This window comes from Pleurodeles waltl, chromosome 5, assembly GCF_031143425.1.
Source record: "Pleurodeles waltl isolate 20211129_DDA chromosome 5, aPleWal1.hap1.20221129, whole genome shotgun sequence".
NCBI classification, from domain to species: domain Eukaryota; kingdom Metazoa; phylum Chordata; class Amphibia; order Caudata; family Salamandridae; genus Pleurodeles; species Pleurodeles waltl.
Genome location: NC_090444.1, coordinates 1,550,222,961 through 1,550,236,100, shown reverse-complemented (window position 1 = coordinate 1,550,236,100; position 13,140 = coordinate 1,550,222,961). Strand labels below are relative to the sequence as shown.

The window sequence follows — 13,140 nt, the reverse complement described above, 5'->3', positions numbered from 1 at the left end:
TTTGGCTCCTCTCCCCCATCCTGTTTCACCATCTGCTGAGACAGATCTCCTCCCCCAAGCACTTCCTTTGTCCTCAGCCCAGGCCACTTCACACCTCATCAAGGCAGCGTGGCCAGGCTGCCAGAGGCTGGTCAACCAGAGAAGGACACGACAGAGGTGAATTTGGCAACTTTCAAGTAGAGTTCTAAAACTCCTTCCCTGAACTGGTTATATTAAATTCAACAATGGCAAGTTGTTGGATTTATTGTAACAATCAGTGTGATACCATACTTGAAATATTTAGCTCCTTTTGGGACTTTATTAATTAAAAATAAAGTCTCATCATTTTAGCCTATAGAGCTCATTCACAAAGAGGGGAAAACTAATTTGGCTATTCTCCTTCATCACCGCTTATAAAACATCTTGTATGAGGTCCCTGCTTTTAGTTGCACTGCACCCAGCCCCAGGGACAGTTAGGGCACACCTTAGGGTTGACGTATATGTAACAATAAGGTAGTTTAAGACTCTGAAAGTACCTTTAATTCCAATTAAAATTTGAAGGTAACTTTAATTTAAAGCAAGCCAGGCCTGCCTTTCAAATGACACTGGACACCTCAGCAGTGCACCTATGGGTGCACTACCTATGCTGGGGTCTGTAAACCCACATGCCTTACTATATACTAGGGACCTATAGGTAGATTGATACTGACAATCATAATTAGCTTAATTTGCATATCCACTTTACACAGAGCACTGGGACTAGTTAGCAGTACACAGGGCACAGCAGTCAGCAACCACCAGTATCTTTCCAAAAAGTCTGGGGGTGACCAGGGTGAAAAGGAGGACTTTCCTACAAAGCGGACCCACTATTTGCTGCTTCAGCTAACAATTAGTGTAGCACCTAGAAATAGCTTTAGAGTGTAAGGAATGTTACAAACTCACTAACCATGTTAGAAATGGTAATATCGATTCCTAGGGCAGCTCTAGACTTTCTGCATGCATTCCCAACCGGAAGGACAACCAAGTCTAGTATTGACAGAGAAAAGGACAACTCATTTCCACAGGGAGTGACTAGCAAGAGCGACAATGCTCCAGCAGGTGAAAGATGGCTTGAGAGAATGTGGCTGAATGACTCTGAGAAAAGAGTACTGAAAAAGGAGATTGAAATTCTGTGAGAAAGTAGTCAGGCTTAGGTGCACTCAATCAGACAGGTACCTTACCACTAAACCACCACCTAAGACATTCTGAAACCAGGAATGAAAGTATCATGTACTAAGAAGACTGCCTTCTTGATGAAAAAAGACTCAAGGGCCTATGACTCCTGCTGTTACCTAGGGACTGATGAAGTTGTTATCCTCCTGTTACCTACAACAGCAGCATAAAATGCTAAACAACTCTTAACTCCAGTAAGGCTCAGCTGACCACTGTGGATTGACTCCTGCAGGAGCGATGATTTAGGAGAAACCTGGTGTCTAGAAATGTAGCTCAGGGTGTTAGTAGTGAAAAGGAGGAACTTTCCTTACAGGTGGGGAAAGTGAAACCTAGAAAATGTTTCCCCTCCAGAGGACCAGGAAAACGTTTTTTAAGAAGTGCCAAGGAAGGTGCTCCATCAGCCAGCAAGAAAATCAGGTTTGACCAGCTCAAGGCGCTATGGTGCATAGAAAATGGCTTCAGCTGGACACTGGAGAGAAAGTATCCAGCCTTGAGGAATCCTGCCTATCTGGAGGTTCCAACATTGCTGGTGGGGTTTGAGAACCAAAAAAGTGACTTAATTCAAAGGCAAAGCCTTTGACTGGGGCATCTGTTGTGAAACGACTTTGTGTGCTATGGAATTCAGATGTGTCCCACTCAAAGCTTTGGGTGTGAGCTAGAGGACAGTGTACCAGACTCCAAGAGACCGCCTGAACAATTTTTGCTTGCCTTGCTGAATGGACTTGTAGCTCCAGAAAAAAGACTAAATACTAAGGGAAAACATTAGATTGGTGCGACTTACTTAGCTTACCTCCTCTGAATGCCCTGATTGCAAGGCTTCAGGGGCCAATAACCCTCATATGTTGTGATCCTGTGGGCTGATGAGGTTACATAGGGAGTAGATTATAATGGCACACACCACAATTACTGGCCACGAAGTAAATTATACCCTGGGAGAGTGTGTACCCAGCCTCACCAGACAAACAAAGAGGGACAAAGATTGTGAGAAATTGATTGTCCGAGCACTGTTGTTAGCAGTGTACTGTAAAGTTTTATTTTAATAGTTCTTAGTATGAATCATATAAAATAAATTTGCATTTACATCATATATACAAACAACTGTATTACTTTCTTATAAAGAAAAAGAAAAACACGAATTTCCCCATACAGATATCTGCACCATTTTGACAGAGATCTCCATAAGACGCAGGAAAGCTACTTACAATACCTTTACAGGCATGAAAGAAATACGTTCTAAAATACTCCTTTAATTCTTTTGAGAGTTTGGAGACCCTTAATTCTGCACCGACTCTAAAATGGTAAATGGTAAAAACGTGGAGATTTACCCTAGATTTAGGAGTAGATCTGTATGTTAGTAGATCTATTCATGTAGATTTATCTTAGTGAACTGACCCACATATATCTGTTCCTGTGGACAGACGTCTTACGTAGTGGTTGGTGTGGTTCCAAATGCAATACCTCAGGAAGTTACATAGAAGCGACCAACATTTTGTAATACATACCTGTACCCTTTCTCTCCCCAATATCACCACCCATATACTTTTATTTTCCTTGTTATTGTGAACAAATATTGACTGAATGGTTACATTTTTCAGAAGATTGTCTTGTTAATACACTGTTTGACATTAGTTGTTTCTTTCTAAGTAAATTATTACCGAGATCATCAATAGGCAACTTCTACACAGAAAATTATGTCAAGATAAAAAAAAGAAAAGGAGACAAACCTATAACTTTTTAGCTTTTTGTACCTACCTCTGTTCTTTGGACTTCCATGAATATTGCACTACGGAATGATTTTTCCCAAACGGACAGCTCGCTGCCCAGTTCGACACTGAAATAATGACTTTTGCTATTCCCAACCATGACACTGAAGCAATATGGTCTTTTGTCTTCCAGCTCGTAGTCCTGCAGAAGACCTAAATATACATTTGCTTGAAGCCAGCATTCATCAGCAAGCCACACCTGAAAAACATTCTTCGAAAGAAAGCTTAATTAGCACCTGATATTAAAACCACACACGCACTCTGTAGCAGAATAGGTAGATTAAAGTGAAATATTTTTGTCAGCAAACCTAAAAACGTTTTACATTTTGCATTTGATAACAACCATATAAATTACATTTACATTTCTGCAACTTCTCAATTATCTTATGTTAAGCAAGATTAAATATATATTCCATCATTTTGATTGCACAGAAGCATGCAACATATGCGTTGGTGGTTGTTATTTGGATTAAATTTGCACTATTGATACCTCGTGGAGTGCAGTAAATACTTTTTTAAATTTACACATATATATATATATATATATATATATATATATATATATATATATATATTTGTATATATATATATATATATATATATAGAGAGAGAGAGAGAGAGAGACAGACAGACAGAGAGAAGACAGAGAGAGAAAGAGCGGGAGAGAGTGTGTTTGAGAGAGAGAATGATGATAGATCAACATGATTTAAAGTAATTAATATTTTACATACTTTGCAAATATCAACTTTACTTTATCATTTAAATAGTAGTGTTACCAAAAATACAACAAATGTCACAAGCAGTGTAGGCCAGTACTGATCGCACCAGTGTGAGTTCATTCCAAGTTAGATTTTCTGCTCTCTACCCACCGTGAAACCACTACTCAGGGATCACCAACTTCCAAACGTAATCCAATACAATGAAAAGGAGCGCTTGACAGTATAAACAAAGTCCTCTCAAGTTAGTAATAGTAATTCAACACAATTGATCCAGTCACAGATGAAAATTCATCCAGTTTTGTTCAGCAGCTGACTTCATCAGGTCGTTATATCCTTTTGCCCAAATCGATTGCAGTCATCGTGATATTTTGTTGCCTCACAAAAAACATACAGGAATACTGTAATTTGCCCAGGTGGGATCTGTGTAACTGTGGAGTTGGCACCTGTTAGGAATGGAGTCTTTGGTTGGCAGTCAGGTTACCCCCTGTTCAAGCAAGGACCCTCACTTTAGTCAGGATAAAAGAGAAACACCCCCAGCTAACCACCGCTCACCTCCTTGGTAGCTTGGCATGAGCAGCAGACTTAACTTCAGAGTGCTAGGTGTAAAGTATTTGTACCAACACACACAGTAACTTAAAGAAAACACTACAAAATAACACAATAGAGGTTTATAAAAATAGAAAATATTTATCTAAACAAAACAAGACCAAAATGACAAAAATCCACAAAACACAAGTCAAGTTATCAATTAAAAAACAAAAATAGTCTTCATGTAATTTTAAACACAAAGCTAATGCTGTTAGCGTGGAAATGTACCTGGGTGCATAAAAAATAATCCCTCATGGGCGAGTGTGTGTCAAAAAGGGCTCTCAATGCATCGATATCATTCATGAGCGAGACCGTGCATCGTTTCTCCTTCAGTTGAGTAGACGTGCGTCGTTTCTTCTCTCCGCAGGAGAGTGATGCGTCGATTCGAACCACACTCTCAGGTGCGGGCAGGCCTTGCTTCGTTTTTAGACGCCCAGCGATGTTTACGTCGGAAATCCTGCCACACGATGATCCGAAAACCAAGCAGCGCTGGTTGCGATCTCACCAGCCTCCTTCAGCGATGCTGCGCGTCGTTTCTCTAGCCACGGGCGACGATAAACCGGTTGCATTGCAGGCGAGAATCGATTTTTAGCGGCGGAGCTGGCAACGCGTAAATTTTTCAGCCACAGATCAGAGTCACGTCGATCTTTTCCGCACACGGCAGTTGGTGCGTGAATTTCTCACTCTTGGGCTGCTAGCTTCTCCTTTCGGGGTCTCAGGAACTGGAAGAGTTGGAGTCTCAGCAGAGGCTCCAGGTGCTGGCAGAGAGAAGTCTTTGCTGTCCCTGAGACTATAAACAACAGGAGGCAAGCTATAATCAACCCCATGGAGAGTTCTTCACAAGAAGGAAGGCAACACAAAGTCCAGTCTTTGTCCTCTAGCACAGGCAGAAGCAGCAACTGCAGGAGGGCTCCACAAAGCACAGGCAGGGCAGCTCTTCAGCTCTTCTCCAGGCAGAGGTTCCTCTTGGTTTCCAGAAGTGTTCTAAAGTCTGTGGTTTTGGGTGCCCCCCCTTATACCTATTTTGCCCTTTAAAGTAGGCTTACTTCAAAGATAAGTCTCTCTTGTTTGTGAAATACTGCCTTGCCCAGGCGAGGCCCCAGACACGCACCAGGGGGTTGGAGACTGCACTGTGTCAGCCCTTTCAGGTGTGAGTGACTACTCCTCCCCTCCCTCCTGGCACAGATGGCTCATCAGGATATGCAGGCTACACCCCAGCTCCCTTTGTGTCACTATCTAGAGAGAGGTGCAAACAGCCCAACTGTCAAACTGACCCAGACAGGGAATCCACAAATAGACAGTCACAGAATGGTTTAAGCAAGAAAATGCTCACTTTCTAAAACTGGCATTTTCAAACACAGAATCTTCAAATCAACTTTACCAAAAGATGTATTTTTAAATTGTGAGCTCGGAGACCCAAAACTCCACATGTCTATCCACTTCCAAAGGGAATCTACACTTTAATCATATTTAAAGGCAGCCCCCATGTTAACCTATAAGAGCGATAGGCCTTGCAACAGTGAAAGCCGAATTTAGCTGTATTTCACTGTTAGGACATATAAAACACATTAGTATATGTCCTACCTTAACCATACACTGCACTCTGCCCTTGGGGCTACCTAGGGCCTACCTTAGGAGTGCCTTACATGTAAGAAAAGGGAAGGTTTAAGCCTTCTAAGTTTTTTTAAAAACACAAATAGATCTTTTTTAGCACACCTAAGTATTGGCATTTTAATCTTTTTTTCTGTAAATTTATAGTTTCTTTAAAAGTAAAGTTATTTTTTATTACCAAACATAAAGACAGCCTCCCACCATGCATGTCCTTTGCTGTGCACAGCAGGGGGTCTGCCAAGCCAGGCCCTGTGGCCAATTCTCACAGGCAGCCAACCCCATTCTGCGCACAGCCTTAGGTCATGAACAGTAGGGGGTTAGATATAGGACCCTATCCGCAGAGACAAATGCTCTTAAAAAGGAGAGGGGGCACAAGCCTCATTAGACTCTGGAGACCCCACCCCCCTGGGCTGTAATTGTAAATGGGAGGGAGGCTGTGTGGCCACCTGAGCCTTTTCGGGCCCCAGGGACTTAAAAAGGGGAGGGCTCATGTGCCCCCACCCCCTGAGCCCCATCAGATCATACCTGTGGACCCAGCCTCCTGGGTGCCCCAATGCTCACCCAGAGTACCCACATACCACATGTTGGGGCCGTGGATTGGCACCCCAAGGGCTCCCATGACCCCTGACTGCTTCCCCCGTGGTGCAGGAGCCAGCATTACTCCTGCTCGGAGTGAGAAGCTACTTATGTTTGCTCCCTCTGGCCGGGGGCAATATGAGTTCTGTTCACATCAGTCCAGGCAGGGAAACCGAAAACAAGTCTCCTCCCAGCTGGAAGGAGCATCTTTAAATTTCCCAACAGCTGGGAGCAGACTCAGGGCCCGATTTAGAGTTTGGTGGAGGGGGTTACTCAGTCACAACGGTGATGGGTATCCCGTCCACCAAAATATAAGTCCCATGATATCCTATGGGATTTATATTGTGGCAGACAGGATATCCATCCCTATTGTGATGGAGGAACCCCTCTGCCAAACTCTAAATCATGCCCTTAGTGTTTCCTTCTGATTTGCACAGGAGATTTAAAAATGCTCCTGCCTTCCTGAACTTTACGGGTGGGATTACCAAGCACATGACATACATGTACCATTTGGGGTTTTTGTTTCTGTTTTTGTGTAAATTGTAATTTGGTTATATCTGACATGGTTCCATGATGGTGGGATAGATATACAAGATTTACAAAAAAAATTCTCCTGCCAGGCGAGAGCAAGCACATGTTTGTCCGCCCACGCTAGTGTGGCTGATGAAACTACTGTGTCCCAGGAGTGAGCTCACGGAGACATAGCAAATGAAACGGTCTCAAAGAATGGGATCCAGGGGACTTTAAAGGCTCAGGGAGGTCAGGGAGGGGGGCTGTGCTGCACCCTTACCTTTTCATTTAAGTGATGGCCTTGGGGGTTGGAGTCCCCAGGGCCTTTTTCAGGCTGTGTGGGGGGGCTGCACGTGCCCTCCCCTTTTCATTTTGATCTGTGTGGTGGGCTCCTCCTATTTTTTTCTGACCTGTTTTTGTTGGCTGTAGAACTCTGAGCACTTTACCACTGCTAACCAGTGCTAAAGTGTATATGCTCTCTGTGTATATTGTATTGTTGATTGGTTTATCCAAGATTGGAACATTTGATTTACTAGTAAGTCCCTAGTAAAGTGCACTAGAGGTGCCCAGAGCCTGTAAATCAAATGCTACTAGCGGGCCTGCAACACTGGTTGTGCCACCCACATTAGTACCCCTGTAATCATGTCTCAGACCTGCCACTGCAGTGTCTGTGTGTTCAGTTTTAAACTGTTAATTCGACTTGGAAAGTCACTGGAAATAACAAAGGTTAATGTGACATTATAGTTAAATATCTCAGTGACTGCATTACTGTTTTGAACTAAAAAATACACAGAAATTCACCAGTTATTTTTTTGCAGAGCTAACTATAACATGCACCCCTGCCTTGCACTGCTAATTGCCACATGTATTATATTAGTCATGACATGTTCTATGACATCATTTATTCAGTGTACTTTTCTTCCCTATACATAAATAAGTCAGAGTGTCCCTCAAGGCTAATTAATAAGTCCTACCCTTTTAAACATTACATGGGCCTTTTTGCAATCAATCTTTGGATTAAAAATAGTCTCATATGCTGATAAGAACTCATAGCTTAGCTGTGCCATTATGGTCTGTAGGAGTGACAGAAAAAATGTAATTGACAAAACATGCATTGTGTGTCTTAAGGTAGCTAATACCAAGTGGTGCATCAAAATCATGTTATTCAAGGAGCAGTCAAAAGTAGAAAAATAATAATTTTATACATGTGTTTTAATAGTGACTTTAATTGATTGAATTATGAAACATGTAGCATTTATATTAATGTATTTGGACTATGGTGTTATAATTGAAAGATTTATAATCATAGTTATTTATAATTATGTTACATTTATGAAGAGGATTGTGCGTATAACTATGTATCAGGACTGTGCATTGAATCAATTATTAGGTTAGCTCTAGTGAAAGCCTGAAATGTTGTTTTTCTATGCTTAACCTTCAACATGAAGTTTTGATAGCAGCATATTATTCTTTATTTGTAGGTGTGTTTACACAAGTCAACAACACATCAAGGTACACTGTTCCATTTAGAGGGACTCAGTCAGTCCTTTCTTTTGAACATAGATGAATGCGTCACTTCTATGTTCAGAAGCAAGAGTCCTCACACACCCAAATGGGTGTCATGCTTCATCATAGGGCCTGCTCCCTGTTGGGCCGGTGCTGCAATGCACAACGGGGCCCCCCAAAGGGGCTCTTTGCCAGAGATCTTTTAATCAATGCCATTGAAGGATGTAGGAGAAAATGTAATCGGTTGGATGAAGAAAGTGACGGACTGGGAAAGGTGCATTAAAATTTGCTATACACCTATGTGTTTAATAATCCCTAAAGGGTCTATGTTAAAGTTAAAAATAAGGTAAGGAGTGACACAGGAAATAATGTTCCAACACTCACTAAAGGAAAAGAGAGGAGGGGAAAGAAAATATCCTTCAGCCCGTGTACTGGTCAACATGTTTCACACCTATAGCTGTCTCTAAAATATCAGTGTAAATTCTTCAGGACCATAAAAGAAAGAAAAACCTAGTCCACAATACAACCCTAAGTGTGCCTGTAATGCAGAGTAGGGTCAAAAGAACTTACATGTATATTTAGGTGCTCTATGTTTTAGTTGACCTGTAATAGAAAAGAACATAAAAAGATAATATAACACAGTAAACAGGAGCCTAAGCGTGCAGTGTTGACTTGTACACATGTTGAGAGTGGGTACAGTGTTTCTGCCATCCAAACTCATGCAAAGCCACTCGTGAAGCCTCTATCTTCATATGCAGAATGAAGATAGACATAACTGCCTTGCCCTCCTATATTAAGAAAAGGGCCCCTTGAGAAATGCAGGCCATAAGACTGCTGCAAAATTGAAAAGAGCAGAACCCAAGAATATAGTGCACCAAAATGAAAGAAAAGATAAAAAATGCAACCAATAAAATGGGACTATTTTTGTGGGAGCTAAACACAGACGTTTACCATTTATGTAGATATTCAAATCTCTTATTGAGCCAAATTTGGGAAATGTGACATCCCCCACCAGTCCACTAGGTTGTGCATAACAGCTAACATAAAGATCACAATGTTGGATTGTTAGAAATGGGGTCTTTGGTTGGCAGTCAGGTTACCCCCTGTCCAAGCAAGGACCCTCACTCTAGTCAGGGTAAGTCACACACAATCCAAATTATCTTGTACCCACCCTCTGGTAACTTGGCACTGAGCAGTCAGGCTTAACTTAGAAGGCAATGTGTAAAGTATCTGTGCAATAAATCATACAATAAGACAATATAGCACCACAAAATACACAACACAGTGTATAAAAAAATATATAATATTTGTCTGGATAAATGCAGGTCAAAACAATCAAAGATGCAATAAGAAAGTTTAGAGGTATCCCTGAAAAGTGATACAAAGGCCCATATTTATACTTATTGACGCAAAACTGCGCTAACGCAGTTTTGCGTCAAAAAAATTAGCGCCGGCTAACGCCATTCTGAAGCACCATGCGGGTGCCGTATTTATTGAATGACGTTAGCCGGCGTTAGCCGCCGGCGCCGTCTGGTGTGCGTTAAAAAAAACGACGTACACCAGGCAGCGCTGGCGTAGGGGGAAATGGGGCTTGGGCGTCAAGAAATGGGGCAAGTCAGGTTGAGGCAATTTTTTCGCCTCAACCCGATTTGCGCCATTTTTTCTTCACTCCCAACCCCCATAGAAATGATTCCTGTCTTAGCAAAGACAGGAGTCATGCCCCCTTGCCCAACGGCCATGCCCAGGGGACTTCTGTCCCCTGGGCATGGTCATTGGGCATAGTGGCATGTAGGGGGGCACAAATCAGGCCCCCCTATGCCACAATTTTTTTTTTTTAAAAACACTTACCTGAACTTACCTTAATGTCCCTGGGATGGGTCCCTCCAGCCTTGGGTGTCCTCCTGGGGTGGGCAAGGGTGACAGGGGGGGTCCCTGGGGGCATGGGAGGGCACCTCTGGGCTCCTTCAGAGCCCACAGGTCCCTTAACGCCTGCCTTTTGCAGGCGCTAAAAAACGGCGCAAAAGCGGCCGTACGTCATTTTTTTGGACCCGCCCACTCCCGGGCGTGATTTTTGCCCGGGAGTATAAATCCGACGCACATGCCTCGGAGTCGATTTTTTAGACGGGAACGCCTACCTTGCATATAATTAACGCAAAGTAGGTGTCCACGCTAAAAAATGACGCTAACTCCATGGACTTTGGCGCTAGACACGTCTAACGCCAAAGTATAAATATGGAGTTAGTTTTGCGTCGAAATTGCGTTAAAAAAAACTACGCAATTCCGGCGCAAACTGAGTATTAATATGCCCCAAAGTGTCTTAAGTCTGTTAAAAGCAAACAAAGACTCTTTAAAGCACAAAGTACCAGGTTCACGTAACAAATCTCCGCAAAGGGCCGCAGAGGAGGAGAAGCGTGGAAACAAAGGGGTGTATGTCGATTTCCCGGGCCACACACGGCGATGCATCATTTAGTTTCCACACAGGGATGGCTGTGCGTCGATTTCCGGTGCTCGGTCGTGGATCCTCTTCGGGTTGTGGGGTTTTCAGACATCCCGGGGACAGTGCGTGGATTTCCTGCGCTGGCAGGACAATGTCACAGGAGCTGCTTCGATCTGGTGAGTGTAGCGTCAAATGTTCTACCGCACGGCAGGTGCTGCATAGATTCCCATCTGGAAGTCAGGCTGCGTCGTTCCAGCTCGGCTGTGTGTCGATCCAGTGGGCCGTGCATCGAATTTCCTGTCGCTGTGGTTCCGGTTCTGCGATTTTCACTGCAGTGCAGGCTGTGCGTCGTTTCTGCCAGGCTTTGCTTTGAATTTTGCCACACATGGAGTCCTTCTTGAAGAGATTTAGGGGGTCATTCTGACCCTGGCGGCCGGTGACCGCCAGGGTCACCGACCACGGGAGCACCGCCAACAGGCTGGCGGTGCTCCCAAGGGCATTCTGACCGCTGCGGTTCAGCCGCGGTCAGAAAGGGTAAACCGGCGGTCTCCCGCCGGTTTACCGCTGCCCCATTGAATCCTCCATGGCGGCGGAGCGCGCTCCGCCGCCATGGGGATTCAGACACCCCCTACCGCCATCCTGTTCATGGCGGGAAACCCGCCAGGATCCGGGACATCAGGGGGGTCATGGTGCTACGGGCACCCCTTCCACATTGGAAAGCCATTACCAGCTGGGCCTCCGTCGTCTTCTTGCTCCAGCGGCGCAGGTCCTCCCATCTTTTACGGCAGTGGGTGCTCCGTCTGTGGTGGACCCCGAGTGTCCGGACGTCCTTGGCGATGGCATGCCAAATACCCTTCTTCTGGTACGGGGGAAAGGAAATTACTCACCCGTCCGGACCATCATACTCATTGCCCAGCAGTTCCCACCCATGCCCTGACGCACATACACTCACCATCCGCAAATGCAGGCCTCAGGCCCCCCCCCATGTATCTTCCATCCACACCACTCAAAGCAGGCATTGCTCATGCAGCATGCTCACAGTGTATTCACCTGTTTGTCTGGGGGACCGTACAGTTGCGTGTACTGGGGGAGGACCCCATCCACTAGTTTCTCCAACTCATCGGAAATGAAGGCAGGGGCCCTTTCCCCAGACACTGTAGCCATTGTCGCTTCCAGACACAGGTCACGGCAGCACTCGCTGTGTAGGTTCTATCCTGTTGAAGGTCAGGTATCAAGTGAGTGAACAGACAGAAAATGGCGGTCACATCCATGGCGGGGCGTACCGTCACCATTGGCTCCTGGGACCCATAGGGCCCAAATTTAACCAATGCAGAATTGCGCAGCTGTCTTCGACCGCCCAGTGCGACGGTGTACAACGCCAGCGCAGTTACCTCATATCCCCTTGTCCCACCTTACAGGTCAGGCAGCCGCCATTTCAGGGGGCCACATGGGATGGATGAAAACTGCGTCACACCCATCTAGGCCGGGAATACAGACAGATACCAGCACATTGTGGATTACTAACGCTTCTGCAAATAACACATTGTGATACCTGCTTGCTGTCCTCCTCCATAGGGCACGTCTGCTGGGGCAGGTGATGAGATGGCGGCATCCTCCGGTGTACAGACCCCTGGTGGCCTTGTCGACAATGGAAGAGAGACACATCATAATCACATACAGACTTGATCGTGCAACAATCCTGGAACTGTGTGCCCAGTTGGAGCCAGACCTGATGTCTGCTATCCGCCATCCCACAGGGATACCCCCTCTAGTGCAGGTCCTGTCTGTACTCCATTTCTTGGCCAGTGGGTCTTTTCAAAACAACAGTGGCCATGGCATCAGGGATGTCCCAGCCAATGTTCTCTAACATGTTGTCCAGAGTGTTGTCTGCCCTGCTGAAACACATGCGCAGCTACATCGTTTTACCTCAGGTGGAGGATTTGCCCCAGTGAAAGGTGACTTCTATGCCCTGGGATATATCCCCGACATAATTGGTGCCATTGATGGTACACATGTGGCATTTGTCCCTCCCCCGCAGGAGTGAACAGGTGTACAGAAACCGGAAAAGCTACCATTCGATGAATGTGCAGATGGTGTGCTTGGCAGACCAGTACATCTCCGAAGGGAATGCCAAGTATCCTGGCTCTGTGCATTTTGCTTAAATTTGGAGAAATAGCAGCATCCCTTATGTGATGGAGCTAGAACACACCTTCGGCCTCCTGAAGGCCAGATTCTAGTG

General features: G+C 44.8%; 1 protein-coding gene across 2 annotated transcripts in view; it reads right to left on the bottom strand.

The window, feature by feature from the left end:
* The window catches only part of SNTG2 (syntrophin gamma 2), a 2,000,310-nt gene that overhangs the window by 278,866 nt on the left and 1,708,304 nt on the right, over positions 1-13,140 (bottom strand). Inside the window, exon 14 of one of the 2 annotated variants that reach the window (XM_069235852.1) lies at positions 2,944-3,165. In XM_069235852.1, the coding sequence (XP_069091953.1) occupies positions 2,944-3,165 (222 nt within the window). The remainder of the gene's footprint in view (positions 1-2,943; positions 3,166-13,140) is intronic. The other variant, XM_069235853.1, reaches the window with a different exon arrangement.